The sequence below is a fragment of the Pungitius pungitius genome, chromosome 18 (genome assembly GCF_949316345.1).
Source record: "Pungitius pungitius chromosome 18, fPunPun2.1, whole genome shotgun sequence".
In the NCBI taxonomy this organism is placed as follows: domain Eukaryota; kingdom Metazoa; phylum Chordata; class Actinopteri; order Perciformes; family Gasterosteidae; genus Pungitius; species Pungitius pungitius.
In genome coordinates this window covers 12232329-12252943 of record NC_084917.1, presented here as the reverse complement: position 1 = coordinate 12252943, position 20615 = coordinate 12232329, and the positions used below count along the sequence as shown (strand labels likewise).

Sequence of the window (20615 nt, the reverse complement as noted above, 5' to 3'; positions counted from 1 at the left end):
TTATGTAACAGTGGGGAAAGCAGCCCCATCGACTCCTCCCTGGTCAGATGTTGTTCAGGGAGGGGGGGGGGGTCTCTCCTTCAATATAAGTCCATCAACCTGGTTGTGACAGTCAGATCATGATGGAGAAGCTGGGGATCTTGGTAGCCTTTGCTGTGCTTCTCGAGTCAGTCTCTGCGGCCTCCGTGAGTAAGACAAAATTATAAGTGTTGGTGTCTGCAAGGTAGTTCCTGAAATACAGATTTGATCCTTACGAAAGTATGAATATTTGTATATATTTCATTCCATTATCATTGATAGATATATGACACTGGTGAAGAAAATTTCTGACCTGTTATTTGTAATAGCAGCCGTGTTACGTGATGGATTATCTCTTCATTTTTTACCAATGTCAAAAGGAAAAGGATCATTCCAATCTTAATGGAGAGAAAGTAAATGCTCATGCTTGTGCTCCACTCCTGTAGCTCGGGGTGGTGTACACCGAGGCAGGGATGGTGGAGGGCGAGAACATTCGTCTGGGGTTTAACCGTCGCATGGACGTCTTCAGGGGGATTCCCTTCGCTGACGTCCCCGGACGGTTCGAGAAGCCAAAACCTCACCCCGGCTGGGACGGTGGGTAGACTAATTTTACACCAATCACCCACCTGACAACCTCACACCGTGAAGATATGTCTGCTTCTGTATCAATGATAGCCATAACTCCTGAGAGTCCATGGGGCCCGCTTCCCCTATCTTAGCACAAATGTAATCTAACTAGAAAAGGTTTTGTCTCCTCACTGTCGGAGTTAATAAGCCTAAACTTTATGATGTGTGTCTGGTCTTAAACACCATGCTTTTCTTATCAGGTGTCATGAAGGCCAAGGAGTACAAGCAGAGATGCACCCAGGTGAACATGATGATGAGCGACACCAGAGGCAGTGAGGACTGTCTTTACCTGAACATCTGGGTTCCTCATGGCAAACAAGGTAAAGGTCTGTCACAAAGTCCACAGAGTGTCATCCCTACAAGATCCACACCACTACCGGCCTCCTTTTCCTTTCTCTCCTAGTGTCCTCTGGGCTGCCCACAATGATCTGGATCTTTGGGGGAGGCTTCCTGGCCGGAGGGTCGATGGGTGCTAACTTCCTGGACAACTATCTGTACAGCGGGCAGGAGTTGGCGGACAGAGGAAACGTTGTTGTGGTGACGCTGGCATACCGTGTCGGCACGCTGGGTTTCCTGAGCACCGGAGATGCTGACTTACCTGGTAGGAGCCACTTTCTTTCTTTTCACTGTGATGGAATTATATAACTTCAGAAGCCAATTTGATAAATTGTACCATTTATAATCCAAGTCCCTTGATTGAGTGAAAAATGTGACACTCGACAGGAAACTACGGTCTGTGGGACCAGCAAGCCGCCATCGCCTGGGTGCACAGGAACATCCGCTCGTTTGGAGGAGACCCCGACAACATCACCCTCTTTGGAGAGTCTGCAGGTGGAGCTAGTGTCAGCTTCCAGGTGGGAAGCTTTTAAAAATTCTAATAAAATCCACTATTTCTAAATGTCTAGAATCTAGAATTGTTTCAGTAAATGTCCCTGAATGTACTAATGCATAATAATGTATTACATGTGCCCACAGACTCTCACTCCCCACAACAAAGGGATGATCAGGAGAGCCATCTCCCAGAGTGGCGTCGCCACCACCCCTTGGGCCATCAACAAGAACCCCCGCAGGTTCGCCGAGGAGGTACACAAGCAGCTGCTCCGACACTTTTGTGCAATCGTTTGCTCGGTAAAACTTCAGGCAATTCAAGCAAATTGAAACCCTCCCCCCAGATTGCTCTGAAGGTCGGCTGCCCCACCAATCACGAAATGGCTGCCTGTCTGAAGATGTCTGATCCTGCGCGGCTTACATTGGCAGGCGCTCTCGATATGACCAGTTCACCCGATCGTAAGGACTGCTCTCCATGCGGCCTACTGCACATTTACCTTTCAGAGACTGCTACTACAGTGGGATTAAAAAGTCAGCCTCTGCTTTAGTTGTATGGCACTCCACTGGAGAAACTGCGCACTACATATTTATCCTATAATCTTTTTTTCTTCTAAAATGTGCACTCACAGCAAAGACCACATCCAATGGCTAACGCCACTAATATCTTAGATCCCATCCAAGCATTGATGAGATGTTGTTTGATGCTAGTAGTATTTAAGTCAACAGCAGAAATTGTATTGGCCTCTAACGTGACACTTTGTAGTTTGGTTTTCTTGAAGAAATCAGTTTCTTGTTGTTCTGGGTCTGAACCATCTTGGTTCTCGTTGCATCTGTCAGATCCCCTTCTTGACAACCTGCTCCTGTCTCCTGTGATCGACGGCGACTTTTTGCCGGATGAGCCTTCCAACTTGTTCCACAACGCGGCTGAGATCGACTACATCGCTGGAGTCAACGACATGGACGGACACGTCTTCACCGGTTTAGACGTACCTTCAATCAACTCCCCCCTGTTGGACACCCCTGTGTGAGTTCAAAACATTTGTTCACATTGTGAAACAACTCTACAACGGGTCCATACTTTTATTAAAGCTGGGGTGTCGTGGTGTAATTTTCGTGGTCTAATCTTCCGGATCTCAGTGAGGACGTGAAGAGGCTCCTGGCCGCGTACACTAAGGAGGGCAAGGCTGCTTTGGACTTTGCTTACTCCACATACACCTCAGAGTGGGGCTCAAACCCCACCAGGGAAACTATCAAGAAAACGATTGTTGCGATTGGAACGGACTACATCTTCTTGGTTCCAACTCAGGTCGCCCTCTACCTGCACGCTTCCAATGCCACGTAAGGATCTTGTCACACATACCCTAACCCTAACCCATACGTCACTGTCACATTGTAAGCCCTTTAGTTCAATCCAGAGTTTGTTTAATAACTTGTGGGTGTTGTAATCTAGGGAAAACCATTTGAAGAGGCTTTGAACAAAAGATTCATCAAAAGGTGAAATATGTTTTAAGCGTTGATGATATGAAACCAAAAGTAAAAGAGACTTGACAGTTTGATACGATAACTAAATGTCCAGTGTGTAGGATTTGGCACAATTAATTATCCAAAATGAAATACAGTGTTCAGAGCTATGTTTTTACAAGTGAATAATCCCCTGAAACTAAAATGATTTTATTCTGAAAATACGGCAAACTGTTGCTAGAGAGATACCAGGAGCATCATATTTTGAAGCGTAGGGCCGAGTAGAGCGATATTCACCTGGTTACAATATCAATACATAGGTTTACAATAGCTTCCACCCTAGACGCCACTGAATCCTACTCACTGGACGTCATGATTTTATTTTAGTTATTACATTTTGCACGATTTAAATAAAAATGAAGTTAAATACTAATAGTAGTAATTAATACACTTACCACGGGAAAGGTCCATGGTTGTTCTTAATGCACACTCAAGCCATTAAATAGATGAATACACGCCCTGCAGTATTTCATACCTTTGCACAAAGTAGCATCAAGCATAGGGAAGGTTCAAGGCATGGAATATTTTGCCTTTTTAGACATCTGTCATCAAAAGCAGACTTCTGATAACCTGCAGCCGAATTCAGCTAAACGTTCTAAAAGTTGTCTTTGTATTTGATGCCCTCTTCTTGGCGTAGTCACGTTTAGATACCTATTTCTTTCTTGTCTCGCCAAAGAACCGGTCGTACCTACTCTTACCTATTCTCTGAGCCCAACCGCATGGGAGGCATCGCCAAGCCTTACCCCAGCTGGATGGGAGCCGACCACGCCGATGACCTCCAGTACATGTTCGGGAAGCCCTTCAGCTCCCCACTGGGGTACTGGCCTCGCCACCGTGACGTCTCCGGCTATATGATCGCCTACTGGACCAACTTTGCCCACACTGGGTACAGTTCTGCAGACACGTGACATGGGGATTTCATGATTTCCAACAAACCAGAAACTGGGATAAAGAAACTGAAACCGTCTAATTTCAGTAAGTGTTTCCTCTGGTTATGTCCGCAGTGATCCCAACATAGGAGAGTCTGGAGTGCCCGTTGCATGGCCTAAATTCACCAGCTACGGACATGAGTACCTGGAGATCAATTCTAAGATGGACCGCAACTATGTGGGACAGAGGATGAGACTGCGCTTTGTGCATTTCTGGACAAGCGTCCTGCCCAACCTGGCCAACGCCATCCCAGAATAAAGTATCAGATAAACCTGCATGAAAAAATAAATGGATGGTAAATGCGATTTCTATTTCCTATTTTATTATGTGTTTACTTTGCTTATGCACTTTGCATGTATGGAAGCTTTCTTGCTCTTTTATCTGAAGGGTCCTGGAACACAACAGATGCTTTTAGCTCAATGAAATATAATGTTGGTGTTGATCTGAATGTACAAATTATTATTTGTACACAGGCATTCTATTACTTCCTAATGGAAATAAACAAAATAGACAATAAACAGGGACTAATAAAATCGTGTCTAATTAATATTCAGGCTGTACTGATGATTTATTACCAGCTGATCTACGTCAGCCAGAGCAGGAGATTTCAAACTTTTTAGGGGTAGGAATAAGTTCTTAATCATAACACCATTTATGCTTTCGCTGTTTAACATTCATGGACTTGGATTTCATTGCAATTATTTGCACCCAAAAACCTTTCCATCTTATTTCTTCTGACATTTTTTACAGTGATTAACAGAAACACAAAGAGTGAGAGGAGTTATTAAAATTGCATTTAAACTCAACCCAACCTGAATATTTTTAGACTTAATTTTAAATAATTGATGTTAAAAAACTGTCAACAACAGTCGATCTCCAGTGATTTTCTTATCTTATTGCGGCTCCATTATAGATATGCAAGGTTATCAACGATACAGCACAGTTTTAATATTTATAGCAAATTATTTTGATAAAGTGCCCTTCACCAACTTAATAGAATCACAGGGCTGGCATACGGGCAGCCTAATTAAGTGAGTTTATATATAATGAGAGTTGTTGTTTAAGGCATTGTGCCTATTATATGGCAGTTTGAGGTGAGGAGCTGTAATAAGACGAGGCTGAGCGGAGCAATTCTGAGGCAAATCGTCTTCATAAAATGCTTCAGAGTGTCACAACATGAAGACACATCACCACAGTCTGCTTACAAAGACAAGCGGGGAATTGTTTTCCATCTGGTTGTTACCGTTAAAAAAGAGAGAATTTGACTTGCGAAAACAGTCTTTCAGACAAATCTATTTCAGCTGTAATTTTAAAATATCTCCTCTCCTACATGGTCTTGTAAATTGGTAATTAATGGGTTTTCTGGATTTCACAGCAAAACATAAACGTGTAGGTCCACGTTTATGTGATTATGTGAGTATTAATGTGCAAAACATTATTGATTTAAAAAATAACTGATACTTTCGCCTCTCATGATACTAAAAAATAGTTAAATCAAATACGTTTTTCCAACAAAAAATGTAATTTACACGTGTGGGGCTATTTGTGCGATTTTATCTAATCTAAGCTGCGTGTTATCTGAGAATTCTGTCCACCTGGTTTCCATCAACCAACAGTAACAGTCAACGTTTCCTTCATCACCAACTTCCAAGAACTCTCATTAATGTGTCTTCATTATGTGTACTTCTGTGAGTGGTCTTTGAGTTTAATCTATTACTTTCATTTTTACAATATCAGTACTCATTATAAAAAGAAGGTTGAACAAAGTGGAGACTAGTTTAGTTTAGTTTCCACCACCTTTTGATTCAAAACAGTGCAGAATCAGACTTGACCGCTCTATGTCAATTATTGTGAATACAAAAATAAAACACGTGTTCAATGTTGATTGTTCAATCCCTTGATTTAGGGTTTACATCCGGCTTTATGCTCATCCAAGGTTGGAGGTTTGGAGATCAAATCACCAGATGATAGTTCTGTGTAAAGGTTGTGTGAACAGCTGTATTCATTATCTTGCAGCGGGGAGGGGGGTATTGTGAAATAGAGGAACTGAAGATCCTGTTTGCTGTTGTCCTTTCTTTGGGAACGGCCTCTGTAGCCTCCGTAAGTCTGTTAGACATCAAATCAAGTTTTTAGAGGATTAGCGGGAAGTAGCTTTCTGCTCTTGAAATTAATTGCCTAATAAAATAAAATTAGTTCACCTATAATGAGTTCACACCCATCAGCTTCTCATGATCGCTGATAACTATCACCTTTAACTCATTCTGTGGACATCAACCTTAGAGTTGATTCCACTGGATGTGCATCGAAGGGAATGATAGCCTCACTTTTTCTTTTTCTGTCTAATTTTACAGTATGCAAGCTTTTTCACTCTGTCATTGAAGGTGAAAGCCGTTGTTTCTCTTTAGCTGGGCGTGGTGAAAACAGAAGGAGACAGTGTTGGGGGACAAAATATCCCACTCGAAAACCAAACCTTACCCTGGCTGGAGGTGTGCGTTCAAACCCATTTTGACCAAACAGAGCTTAACATTTAACAGCTTAATTCAACCGTTGCGGGCATAGTTAACCGCTCGGAAATCTCACTTCAACTGCAAAATCCGCCTTGCATCTCTGTGAAGCAGTGACCCTCAGTGACCCTGTGTTTCTCATCCCACAAAATGTGACACTCGACAGGAAACTATGCTCTGTGGTACCAGCGTGCCGCCATTGCCTGGAGAGTCTGCAGGCGGAGCTAGTGTCAGCTTCCAGGTGAGAAGCATTGGTATTCTTCCAATAATATATGAGGATGTTGCACCTGAATATGTTATGGGTTGCCAGGATTGGCAACATGGAAACATTCTTTCAATGGTTTTCAGTAGACTGTAGAGGTACAGACCAATCATACACTCACCGGCCACTTTATTAGGTACCCCGTGCTAGTAACGGGTTGGACCCCCTTTTGCCTTCAGAACTGCCTCAATTCTTCGTGGCATAGATTCAACAAGGTGCTGGAAGCATTCCTCAGGGAGTTTGGTCCATATTGACATGATGGCATCACAGCCGCAGATTTGTCGGCTGCACATCCATGATGCGAATCTCCCGTTCCACCACATCCCAAAGATGCTCTATTGGATTGAGATCTGGTGATTGTGGAGGCCATTTGAGTACAGCGAACTCATTGTCATGTTCAAGAAACCAGTCTGAGATGATTCCAGCTTTATGACATGGCGCATTATCCTGCTGAAAGTAGCCATCAGAAGTTGGGTACATTGTGGTCATAAAGGGATGGACATGGTCAGCAACAATACTCAGGTAGGCTGTGGCGTTGCAACGATGCTCAATTGGTACCAAGGGGCCCAAAGAGTGCCAAGAAAATATTCCCCACACCATGACACCACCACCACCAGCCTGAACCGTTGATACAAGGCAGGATGGATCCATGCTTTCATGTTGTAGACGCCAAATTCTGACCCTACCATCCGAATGTCGCAGCAGAAATCGAGACTCATCAGACCAGGCAACGTTTTTCCAATCTTCTATTGTACAATTTCGATGAGCTTGTGCAAATTGTAGCCTCAGTTTCCTGTTCTTAGCTGAAAGGAGTGGCACCCGGTGTGGTCTTCTGCTGCTGTAGCCCATCTGCCTCAAAGTTCGACGTACTGTGCGTTCAGAGATGCTCTTATGCCCACCTTGGTTGTAACGGGTGGTTATTTGAGTCACTGTTGCCCTTCTATCAGCTCGAACCAGTCTGGCCATTCTCCTCTGACCTCTGGCACCAACAAGGCATTTCCGCCCACAGAACTGCCGCTCACTGGATGTTTTTTCTTTTTCGGACCATTCTCTGTAAACCCTAGAGATGGTTGTGCGTGAAAATCCCAGTAGATTAGCAGTTTCTGAAATACTCAGACCAGCCCTTCTGGCACCAACAATCATGCCACGTTCAAAGTCACTCAAATCACCTTTCTTCCCCAGACTGATGCTCGGTTTGAACTGCAAGAGATTGTCTTGACAATGTCTACATGCCTAAATGCACTGAGTTGCCGCCATGTGATTGGCTGCTTAGAAATTAAGTGTTAACGAGCAGTTGGACAGGTGTACCTAATAAAGTGGCCGGTGAGTGTATATGTTTCTATATGTTTTATCTAATTGTCTGCTAGACACATTATTTATTCAACATTACTGCGTGAACATAAGCATGCGATCAGTTCCGATATATCGTTAGGGATAGGATACTTGTAATGATGGTCTAATGGAGTAACAATTCATATTAAATGTAATTTGTAAAAAATCAATAGGGTTTTTACACAAAATAGACATTAATTATACTACCCTTCACAAGATTAAAATTCAAAATGTACAATTTAGTAAAAAAGTTTTACTTACACACTAGCTAACATTAGCCTAGTTTGTGCTTTTTCAGCAACATTTAGAAAACTAATGTAGACGGGGGTGCATGACCATAAAAGTTTGGGAGCTGCTGCCATAGATTAATGTTGACAGCCCTATGTGTATATATATATATACATTTAATTTTGAAGATACCACATTTGAATCACATTTAATTAATAATTACCTCCATGGATAATTATTGGTTGATAACTTGCAATAAGAAAATTCTTTTCTGTAATACAACCTTTTCCAAATGTGTATGTTTAAATATGAAGCTGTCACGGTTTGGTCTCTCTTCCTGTTTTAGTTTGAAGTTTCATGTTCCTTATGGTCCTGGGTTAACTTCACTTCCTGCCTTGTCTTGTGATTGCTTGAGTGTTTCCACCTGTGTCCAATCACCTGCACCTTCCTTGTGTATTTAAGCCCTGTGTGCCAGTTGTTCTTTGTTGCGTCATTGTTTGATGTCTCTCGTCGTTGGTGCACGTTCTTTGGTTTTTGTTTTAAATAAAAAATTCACCAGTGCAAAACATTACATTCGTGTCTTCAACTCATGGACCCCTTTGCGTGTTTTTCTCCTTTTCTATTTTCACAGAAACCCCAACAAACGGAACCTGGAGGTGCTGTGACCTGGCCTGCATTCACCAGCACTGAGCCGCAGTTTGTGGACATGAACGCGAACCCCACCGGACGGGACATGGAACTTGTTTGATCTTTGGACCAGCACCCTCCCCAGCCTTCAGTCACGTGGTGTGGCAGATGCTCAGTGACTCGGACAGTGGTGGTCTACGCTGTGCTATGCTTACGCTGTCTGAAATAACCTCTTGTGCATGATTGAACAAACTAGAATCAAATATCATCTTGGTGCTTTTATTTTGAAATATGTGCAGCTCAAATGATCTGATCCGATCCCAGTGTAATCTCATTAGGTGAACTAAATCCAGGTAACTTGACTGATACCATCAGAGACAACAGAGGGGGGCACTCAAAATAAAACTTCTGCCCGTTGCTGCTCAATCCAAAAATACAAAGTGGCCCCTCTCGTCTCCTGGCGACATTTGAATGTCATGCCGATTGCTCACGATAAACTGACCGCAGGAGGAAGGGACCGCGCAAAGACTCGCTAGGCACTAAGAGCATGTCCAATAGGAAAGTGGCCGTCGTTATTGGACTGGGAGTAGCTGTGATGCTTCTGGTGCGCAGCGGAGACCCGCTGGACTCCGTGCGCAACGGGTGCTCGGTTTGGAGCGACTTGGGGTTACTTGAGCGGGCTGTGGTCTGCGTCATCGCCGGATGTTCCCTGCTCGCCTTGGGCTGGCTGCACGGGCTGCTCTTCGGTCCCCTGGAGGTGCTGAGGGGGCCCGACGACGTGGGGTACATCGCCGAGGACGGTCGCTCCAGAGCGCGGGCGGCCAACGAGGTGCGCCGAAGGAGGAAAACCGGAGAGCTGCCTCCGGTCTTTCCGAACGGCTGGTACCGGGTTCTGGACTCGCGCAGGCTCCAGATTGGCGAGGTCAAAAGTGTCTCTGTTCTCGGTATGTTTAATTACAGGTGGATGCATTAACGGCGCTACTTGAGTAGTACCAGCTGCCACAGCATTATAGGGTGTTTTAAAATGGTATTAAAAGTAGACACCAAGGTAGCAATGACAAGTTGTATTTTGTTTTGAAAACAAGGACCCATTCTATCATAGTTATATTGTTTAGGCCTCAATATTCTAGTGGGCCTGCGAAAAGATGTCCACCCTGCATCAGTGTTTACCTGAGCTGAAGTGGAGGTGAGCTATGAAAAAGGCAGACAGGTGAGTTCAGTGAACCACCAGGAAGACAGGGAGAGAAAGAGCCTCGAGGTTTTGTTCCTAATGCCCCCTCTCTTTACTGTGGTTCAGTCACCATAAGGATTGTGCAATATTACATTTTATTGTTGTGTTTCCATTCCTTTACTGCCGTAACAACCAGGTGACCTCACTAGACAAAGTCAGAAATCCAAATCATACCGAGAGGGGCATCCCATCATCTACGTAACCCTTCGGATGGATTTGAATTGGCTGTAAAAGCTCAGAGTGGAGGATCACACCGAGATTTCATGCATGTTTCAGCACAGGAAGAATCACGAGAGTTACCCAGTAATAACTGCTCTGGATAACAATAAGCAATATGAGTTTACTAATGAAATATCATGTAAACTGAAATTCAAATGTCACACAAATAAGCTTCCAGAGAACACATAGTGTAGCTCTTAGATGCACTGAGGATCCATGCTGTTATTTCTTAGATATGGATGAATTGTGATCCAGTGCCTAAACTGTGGGAGGCACAATTGGTAATTCTTCTTAAATTATTTATTTAAACAAAGCACTTTTTAAGTGTTGTAGTTTTTGACTTGCCACTACAACCTATTTAACAAACCTCTCAGGGTAACAGTGTTACGAAGCTGAGTTGCCTGGAGGGACGAGCTGATATCAAATGTTTCAGCATTTTAAAGTATACTTCAGATACAAAACAGCATGTTGACTTGAGCAGATCAGCAACCAGGGTGTTTAGTACTTTGCTCTTGATCATAGAGATAGAAGTGAATTAGCAAATAATTTCTCTTAACTTGCAGCTAACGGTTATTGGCATTATAATGTAATCGCCTGATAAGTATTTTTCATGAAATGTCTATTAGATTTAGTAAAATAATGAAATTAGTCATTTCTGGAGCTAATGCTCTAGATGCTTTCAAATGTCTTGTGCAGGCAAAAATATAACGTACATACATTTAGGTGTATAGAATTCTCCTATTATTGATTATACATTTCATAAAATCTGCTGCTCTATTGGACTCTCATCCAACCTCTCATGAACGAGGTCTCATCATTCACGTATCTGCTTCACTGGACTGTGATTTGTAGCAGCACTGTTGGAGGGTTCCTATTCATTTTATATGGCTGTTTATTTCCGTGTGATTTAAAACAGATTCGTGCGTCCCGTTTTAGATCTTTTATTCTTGTGTTGTTACGCAGAGGACTGTTTCATCTCCTCAGAGAAGTTCTTTGAGTTGGAGTTCAAAAAGGTTTCAAAGAGCGCGTGGCGCTTTCATGTTTTAAGGGCACACCATCACCGGACATAAACGAATAAAAGGTTTTCCACCTGAAAAGGACATCCACACGTTAAAAGAGAAACCGACTCTTAAGAGAAAATCCGCAAATACAAGTTAGATGATATTCCCAGCTTGTTTTGACCGTTTTGAATCTATAAAAAAAAGAATTAGAAAAATACAGATGAGCAACAAAGAAATGATGGAATGTTAGTCATCTTGTTCTCATTATCAGATTTGACAGAGGACGTGAATGCTATTCACTCACTGACACTTAATATACAGGCAGCACCCCCCCCCCCCCCACCCACCCACCCACACACACACACACAGCCACCCACCCACACACCCACCATGTCCCTTTCAGCACAAGTGGTTTTTGCAGCGCCACATTCTGTCGAAGCCATCACAAAAACTCCCCCCAGGCTCTGCATCCTGCTGCAGACGACTGCAACGTCTCACTCCAAACCTTTCTGTGCTGTCATCCATTTCCACCACATATTGAATTCCCCCGAGTTTGTCCTTTTCCCTGCACGCAGCTGTGCTGTGCAGTGCTGTGCACCCCTCGTTAGATCAGATGGCTCAGTGGTTACTGCAGGTCACCGAGGCTATTCTAATCTGGGAGTAATCTGAACACTGCAGGTTAGCCCTGGGAGGTACCACACAAAGTGGGTTCCGGTGGGGACTTCTTGACTTAATGCTGCTCATCCTTTGCAAAAGGCAGTGGAACAAAAGAGCAGTGGATAGCAGTGATTAAAACAAAATTCAATTCCTACCTACGTGGGTTTTATTGGCAACATGTGGAGGAGACTAACATCAGCAGCAGCAATTCATTCAGAGTCGGGATGTTCCCTGAATGAAATGTTTTGAAAATTAATGTTTATGAGCGCCAGCTTCTTTGTGACAGTCTTCTTTATCATTTAACACCAGCAGTTCCAAGTTGTTTGCAAGTCAACCTCCTTACAGCTGCAAAGTGTACACTATCTGCTCGTGGTGCTCACATAAAAAGAATTGGAGGAATCTATTCTGCATGCAGGGTTGCTGCACGCTTATCTTCACATGTTTTTGTTTTTTTTTGCATATAGATTTGTCCGTGGAGACATCAGCTCATTGATGAAAGTCTTCTTCGTCCCTGCTGTGATTAATGGTCCTACAGGTGAACAGGTGGCAGTGTTTCGGGGCCAGGATGGGCCGGCCTACGTGGTGGATGCCTACTGCCCCCACCTCGGGGCCAACTTGGCTGTGGGAGGACAAGTCGTGGGTGGCTGCATAGAATGTCCGTTTCATGGATGGCAGTTTCGGGGAAACGATGGAAAATGCGTGAAGATCCCTTATGCAGAAAAAGGTATGAACTGGGGGTGTTTTCCCATGATTTTCATTTATTAATTTCATTATTTATTCGTTATTATTTCTGGATAGACAATACTGGTCAATGTTTATTTAATTTAAGAACCTCAGGCAGAAGGCTAAGGTTGCAGAGTTTTATAGCTACTGTTTCTAAAAAAGACTAAAAGTCCAAAGCTTTGCTAATGGCTTGAGGAACAAACAAGATGTAGATAGAGTCAGTCAAACACAAACTGTCCTCAGGGTGGTGCTACAAGTTCTCCTGTGACAGATATCTGATGTCTCGCACTGCATTGAAGATGTAAAATAAATCTGTTGACAATTTGGTGAAATACTGGCAGCTGTATTAGATGTTATGGGATGTATTTTAATTGTAAATTTCACAGTTCCGAACCGTTATTTGGATTCATTTTTTAACTAAAGCTAAAGTTGCCACATGTATGGATACACAGTGGTGCATCCTGATATCTACCACTGTAGGAAGTGGATTCTCCAAAGTGTGTTTCCTAAAGACACCGCGTGGTCTCATCTGTCATTCAGTGCCGGAGTTTGCCAAAGTGCGCTGCTGGCCCAGCTGTGAGGTCAACGGCCAGATCCTGGTTTGGTTTCACTGTGACGGAGACGATCCTCAGTGGACCATCCCGGAGCAGCAGGAAATCACAAAGGGCGAGTGGGTCTATCGGGGGAGAACGGAACATTTCATCAACGCTCACATAGAGGTAAGTGTGTATGTCACTGCATCAAGACGTTTGTTTCAAGATGACAAACGATATCTCAACACAAGCCGAGCGCCATTTAGTCCCATTGTGTTCACAATAAATCTAAGTGGCTGATATCTCGAAAACTATAGATGACTCACATCAAATCATTTATTACCAAACCTTTAACCCAATTGACTAACCTGTGATGGTGACCTCTGGCCTCATGCAGGAGATTCCTGAAAATGCGGCGGACATCGCTCACCTGACTCACCTGCACACGCCGGCTATTGCCAGCGGTGTAGATCTGCGTTACACCAACAGCAAAGCCTGGGAATTCCTGCGCCATGACTGGAAGGTAAATTGTGAATGGTACAAAATGTATTCCTTTTGAACAAAGCATCTGTGTGTGGGATGCCACTGAATGCTCTATGACGTGTGCGCGCGCATGTGTGTGTGTGTTTCCTATTCGAGGTTCACTGGGAACCAGAGCCGGAGCCCAACAAGCATTGCTCCCAGATGACGGTGAAACACGCGCTGACTGTGTTTGGGTGCCACTGGCCTCTGCTGGATGTCCGCGTCGTGGCCAGACAGGTACGGTGAAGAGCACCCCCATGGCCTCTGGGTCTTTGGAGGGAGTACACAGCCCAAAGGGCGGGAATGGTGGGTTGTCCCCAAAGCGGTTGTGGAGGACATTGCTGGACTGAACTGATTATTGATCGTTACACATTCTGAATGACGGGTTTGTAAATGATGAAAACCCCAAACATTTGTTTCAGGTGGGTCCGGGAGTGGTGTTTCTGCTCTTTGACCACAGCTTCTTGGGCCGAGGCGTCATCTTGCAGTGTGTGACTCCGGTGGAGCCTCTGCTGCAGTGTGTCTCTCACACCATCTTCTACCAGTCAAACATCCCACCTCTGGTGCCCAAGTTCATCCTCAGAGCGGAGTGCATTCAGGTGCAGTACACTCTCACCTCCTACTGCCACGTGGTCACTCGTAGCTCACGGTTATTTATTAACAGTAAGTTTAAGATGACGCGTTGCTCTGAGGGCATCACTGTGTGTGTTTGTAGCTCACTCTGCCTTTGGATGAATTCTGCCTCCTCATTGCCTCCAGAAGTCACACCACACAGTCACAAAGAAGGTGTGAATAGCCCTCATTAAACTTGATAATTAGCTGAGTGGCAAAGCAAAAAACATTTACCGAAACTAATGAGTTGGCTTGAAATAGACAGAAAAAGATGTCTTAATGATAATTGTAGTACGTGAACATAAGTAAGTAAGAAAATGCCTAAATTAAGAGTTTATTTAGTACTTCATCTAATCATTCTCTTTTTTTTTCATTTAACAAAAGAAGCTGCATTTCTCAAATGTTTAATTCTGTCTAAAAACCAAAAGCAGAACTTCAACTGGACACGAAATTTTAAACAGGCAACATTTTGAGTCAGGAGTAAAGAGAGTAATCTCGTAACGGTTTTACACATCTCAAGCTTTATTATGTGCTTAGATGCTTTGTGAATAACCCGTAATTAATAACACATAGTCAGAAGATAGTTTGATCATCTAGTCCTTTTGTGTCTCCATGTGGTATCAACACAAATCGCTACCACTTCACAGGACATGTGAAGAGGTGTAGTATTGAAATGCCAAATCTCAGCAGCGGATTCTCTAACAGTGTGCAGTGACATTTCACCAACACCTCATACATAAATTATAATATATAAATGCATCAGGCAAGTAGAAATACAGATTGCTTTTAGTCAGTGTGGTAACTTATGGTATTAAAACAAGTCAAACGTGAATAACGTTTGTTAATTAATGCTCATGTTTAGCCTATTTGAAATCTTAATTAAAATCTCTATGTGGTCACCTTCTCCCGTTTACTTCTTTGTGTCCAGTTTGAGCGCGACGTGATGATCTGGAACAACAAGAAGTACATCTCCAAGCCTCTTCTGGTGAAGGAGGACTCAGCCATCCAGAAACACAGGCGCTGGTTCAGTCAGTTCTACAGCGAGAACAGCCCGCAGCTGCAGCACCAGCGTCACACTTTGGACTTCTGACCTCTCCCAACTGAAGCGATGATGTCAGGTCAGGGTTGACATTAATCAGAGGACCCCGAATACGGAGGCTGGAATTTTTTTTATGGGTCAGATATTATACATGAAAGGAAGGAAGTGGGCCTGATGGCCTCTTTGTGAGGCCCACTTGAAAGCCTGAACCTGACTGCAGCTTTATGCACGCAAGTGCCAACAGCCGCCACGTCGCCTGGTTGGACGGACAGAACCGACTGAGCGGTTCAGCCCATATGTGTGAGATTCTGGTGAGCCAGTGCTAATGTACAAACCCCACTGTCTCCTCGCTGTATCCCTGTCAAGACCGTTTGATTCTCAGAAATCTGCAAAAAGTAAGATGATCTCCACTTACTGTGATGTGCATAACCAGTAACCTGCCACAGCCACCTTGTATCTCGGTGTGTTTGATATGCAATCACCTTCTTCTGGTTAGAGTTCAGTGAGATTTCTGACACCATGCTTGGATATCAGTTGCTGTCTCACTTTGACATGAATTAGAAAATACCAAATTCCAAACTATAAGTTTAAGTCTTTTTAACGTGTCATCACACTGGCCGATTCTTCTCAGACACAACGATGCGCATTGAAAATTAGCGGACTGCATGAAAAAAACATGAAACTTTGGCACCAGGAAAACTTCACTCCAACTTTGTAGTGCGAGTAGTATTGACCAACCACGTTGGAGCGGGAGCAAAAGAGGCGGAACGCACCTTTATGCCCAGGTGTCTGTAGTTAAACAGTAACAGATCACATTTTCATTTCTTTGGAGCTCTGTTTCTTTCCACCTGATGGAAGAGTAACATTCACCCTGAATCCTCATAGCTCGGTTTTTCTCTCCACCAAACTTCTCTCTAGCTGCTCCACTATGTTCGCCAGATCTGCTTCCCTTGACTGGACCTGCGTGCTGTTTGCTGCTGAGGAGGTGGTGGGCATTCTTGTTCATTTTTATCAGCCGCCTGCTGCTGAACAAACAGCACGAGGGTGAACCCAAACAGTGAAGCTGCAGGCTGGCTTCATTCTGTTGAGTTACCCTCTTTATATTTAAATTCCACTTCCATTGACTTTATGCAAATATTGATATGCATGATCATGTCATGTAGCAAGATGATAAACGATGACCTTTCTTGATGTGATGTGATGCTGATAAACAAAAAAAGATGACCCCAAAGCAAATAACCTTAAACATGTTCCTCTTCATTTCAATATCTTGAGACACTGAGATAAATAAATGATTCTGGGCTTTTGCAAATATGTGATAACATTTTACTTACCATAGTAAGTAACATTTTAATAAAAAAACAATAAAAAACATCTCTAAATTTTAGGCCCCATATATGAAGTGTCAACGCTTCTCTTTGTTCCCTCGCAGTTCACATTGTCTACTCGTTATACCGACTTAATCGTTGATGACTAATGCTGCGAGGCGTTACTAAACAGCAGTGTGCATTAGACCTCACGTGGCTGTAAAGGAGCTGATGGGGTTGGGTGACGAAGTTTTTTATTTCCATACGATTGTCAGATGCTCATAGCGAGCAAACTAGCCGTGGTCAAAAGCACCGTGAATACCAGATGCTCTCCTCCTTCTCAATATTTAAATGTATTTTTTGTCCCAGGCTAATCTACAGATGTATCGTTTATTTAAAAACGTCTCCCTCGCACTAAAGTGTTCGCTCAAACATGCGTCATCGTGAGAGAGCGCTCCGTGGCACCCAATGCGCGTTCACTCGAGTGGAATCATGAAACATGCCCCGTGCTGCTCGGCCGGTGGCACTTCTTTGAGGCTCACATCGTTGCTTAGCACTCCTTATCTGTGAATGTGCTTATCTTATCTTGGTTTTATGGTGGTTCAGGACTGTGCTTCCTTTGTTGAGCTGGAGCATTACATCAACATTTGTCTCACTCGAGCGTTTGTCCGGAACAGAGAGTGGGCCTGGGAACATGTTGAGCTTTCTGTTAGGGCCATGTTAAACATATGGACCAGACGGAAAACAGAACAGCATTCGTGTTACGAAGGATGGCCGAGCAAGAGGCCCTTGTTACGCTGGAGGAAAAACCCCTGGAGGCCCCAGAGGAGTCTGGTGTCAGAGTTCTCTACGCTGCGAGGGGCGAGCTTGGAGACGAGAGCGACGCGGCCACTAAGCCTCCGCTGAGGCGCGGACATCAGGGTCCTGTCTGTGGTGACGGTGACAGAACGGGATCGCAAACGTCGACAGATGGGCCCGACCGGCGGACATCTGTTCCCCCAGAGCTGCTGCAATTGGCCGCCGGGGATGAGCCGGGCCGCAGCCGAAGTGTCAGCAGCTCGCGCAGCGACAGCAGCGGGCTCGAGTGCCCCATCTGCAGCGAGCTGTTCGAGTCGCGCGGCGACCGCCGGGTCACCTTGCTCCACTGCAACCACGCGCTGTGCCACCACTGCGCGGCGGGCATCATGAGGCGGGCCAAGGACCAGAGCCGGCTGCAGTGCCCCTTCTGCCGACAGACCACCCCGTTCCCGCGCTGGGAGATACAGCGGCTGCAGGAGGAGTCGTACGGGGGCGGCGTTTTTTGCGACCCCGGACCGCCGGCCGTCCTGAGCCCCGGCCCCAAAACCCAGGCCGTCCCAGGACCCCCCCTGTGCTGCTTCGCTGTGCTCGCGCACACAGACAGACGCTGCCGTTACCCGTCCTGCCTGCTTGGGAGGTCGCGCTCGCTCTGCTTCTCCATCACTGGCCTGCTGCTGCTCTTCCTGCTGGTGCTGGGCGTCTTCCTGTACATGGTGGTTCCTTTCATACTGCTGTCTGTACTTTTCCTAAACAGCTAGCTCAGGGGTCAGAGGTCATCGTCAGTGGTTTGACTTCTGCTTTATGTATGAGCTGCCTGTCGAATAAGTGACACTTTGGGAAAGGCAGGCATCTGCATGGTTGTCTAGTTATTGTGGGAACATTGAGAAATATGTTTTACTCTGCTATCAAAGTGAATTTGTGGTTCCATTGTTTTATTGACCTTGTTTCACATGCCCTGGTTATTCCAGACTAACCTTTGGACCCTATATAGATATCATTATGGACATGGTCCAATTTGGATATGGCAAAAAGCAGAAACGACAGGAAAACGTTCACATGAGGAATTCATTTTAATATTGTTATCCCGTTGAACAAAAAACATATTTGGCATCATGAAGTTTAAGGAACAACATTTTTGTAATATGTCTCAAACCGAGGGCCAGTCTGTTATCAGCTAGTCCACCTGTGACTTTGGTGTTCTTTGAAGAGTGCCTCTGGTTTGTCCCGTAGGGTTTGGTGCCACGTTTAACTGGAGGTTTTGACTTTGGATCAAAACTCTTCATATCTTTCTGGGTCTCGTATTGACCTACTTCTCATCAGAACAGCTTGGAAGCTCTCCGCTGTGACTGCTCCATATTCTAAGCAACAGAAAAACCTAGCTTGATCTCCTTTCATATTGCGCATGAGGGAAACTTGGCCTGTCAATTTAATAATTTATATACATTTTACTTGTTCAAAGAGAGAATGAAAGAGGGCCACGATGAGAGCTGGAATCAAAGAACCAGTTTATTTCTTTGTCCTTTTTTTGTTTTATTGCCTATGCCCTTTAATGTGTGTCGCTACGTATCTGTGCGATTAAATAGATTGTTACTACAGATACTCATTAAATGAGCATTTTAAAAGTTTGGCCTTCCAAAAACATATCAAAGTGTTTAATAAAAACAATAGAGTAAAGTAATTAGTATATCATGGAGGGAGTCATTCGTGAAAAACGAATAAAAGAAAATGCCTTTTTTGTTCCATTTTAGAACATTGTTTAGATTTCTGTGCAACTTCCCTGAGAGTCTGCTCTCATCAGAGATCAAGTAAGCCTCTGACAAACAGATGCTTTCTGGGTTTACATTCAGGAGTTGGGAAGCAACACAAATGAATGACACTTTGCTCTATTTGCTAAATGTGACAAGGTCGTTACTTTAAAAGTGCTAATATGTCAAAGCTTGTTGTCAGACTACCCTTGTGCCCTGAAGTGGCCAGAAAAATACATCAAATATTCATTTGTGCAGCATTTACACATGAATGCACAGAAAGTGTTAACACTTTTGAAAATGTCCATAATAAACCTCATGATTATTGATTTTAAACTTGTATCCGACAAAAGGAAATGTAACTTTTTGTGTTGTGAACTACATTGGAACACTATCTGCAAAGTCTAATGCCCATTGGAATAGTTAGGAATCAGTGATAACTTCACAGACTATACTGTATATGTTATATGTATAACTGAATCAAGGTTGTGTTTTTATTACAACACATTTTCCTGAGGTGTAATCGTCTCTGGACCCTGTCGACTGTCTCAACGACTCAATCGAGAGGTTTGGAGGCGACAGGCCTCTAATGTGGACCCTAAAATGAATCTGAATGGGTCAGGCCTGCCCCTCCCCCTCGACCCCCCCCCCCTCCCCCCTCCTCCCACTGGGCATTGCGGCAAGTTAGTTGGGACTCTGAAATCGGGAAGATTAGTTGTGTTCTCTGCAGCATGAATACTTCAGCTCGGGACAAGCAAGCAAGAGAGCACTGAGGGGGCTTACACATCTATAATGTATGCCGGGCTACATAAGAAACACATCAGATAGGCAGGCATCCGTCTGCAGATGAGTCATTGAGGCGGTCCGTTGCCAAGACTGTGTTTGTGTCACCGCGCTGGCACAGCGTGACCTATTTAGCTTCTGGCTTGGATCAGATAACGTGGGCGTCCAACCTCCATGTGCATCAGCTCCAAAGCGCCCAGCATATATTGTGTTACCTTTGGAGGTCCACATATGTGTGTGTGTGTGTGTGTGTATGTATGTTATTTTATATGCAACTAGGGACACATTCAGAGCAGAGTAAATGTCTTGGGCAAAACGCTCTCATCTGACGGAAAGAGCAGCACAAAGAGCTGAAGACACGCAGTTTGCAGACAGATGCGTCGTGCTAAGCGCTAAAGCATGTCACAGTTCAGCTGGAACATTTCTGTCTGCTCCCACTTTGTGCTTCTGACAGTGAGTCTTGTATGAAAGGCTCTTTGGACCACTTAAAATAAAGGAAGTTAAAAATGGATTGAAATGAAATGTTTCATCTTTCTTCAAAAGGCCAAGTCATCATGTTGATTAAGAT

The 20615-nt window shown here is 44.2% G+C and overlaps 3 protein-coding genes across 3 annotated transcripts; all 3 read left to right on the top strand.

The window, feature by feature from the left end:
* Nucleotides 1-90: 90 nt before the first annotated feature.
* Nucleotides 91-4229, top strand: cel.2 (carboxyl ester lipase, tandem duplicate 2). Its single transcript, XM_037483944.2, has 11 exons — nt 91-185; nt 465-612; nt 846-965; nt 1049-1246; nt 1369-1499; nt 1621-1728; nt 1818-1932; nt 2311-2497; nt 2611-2811; nt 3671-3880; nt 3999-4229. The coding sequence occupies exons 1-11, from the start codon at nt 120-122 to the stop codon at nt 4180-4182; spliced, it is 1668 nt and encodes a 555-aa protein (XP_037339841.2). The 5' UTR covers nt 91-119; the 3' UTR covers nt 4183-4229.
* A 4935-nt stretch (nt 4230-9164) lies between these two features.
* zgc:92275 (cholesterol 7-desaturase nvd) lies at nt 9165-15483 on the top strand. Its single transcript, XM_037483948.2, has 7 exons — nt 9165-9821; nt 12521-12709; nt 13249-13427; nt 13639-13764; nt 13881-14000; nt 14186-14362; nt 15304-15483. The coding sequence occupies exons 1-7, from the start codon at nt 9425-9427 to the stop codon at nt 15463-15465; spliced, it is 1350 nt and encodes a 449-aa protein (XP_037339845.2). The 5' UTR covers nt 9165-9424; the 3' UTR covers nt 15466-15483.
* Nucleotides 15484-17449: 1966 nt separating this feature from the next.
* On the top strand, nt 17450-20556 carry LOC134107217 (uncharacterized). The gene has a single exon (XM_062558864.1). It carries the CDS (start codon nt 17450-17452, stop codon nt 18275-18277), a length of 828 nt encoding a protein of 275 aa, XP_062414848.1. The 3' UTR covers nt 18278-20556.
* Nucleotides 20557-20615: the final 59 nt, after the last annotated feature.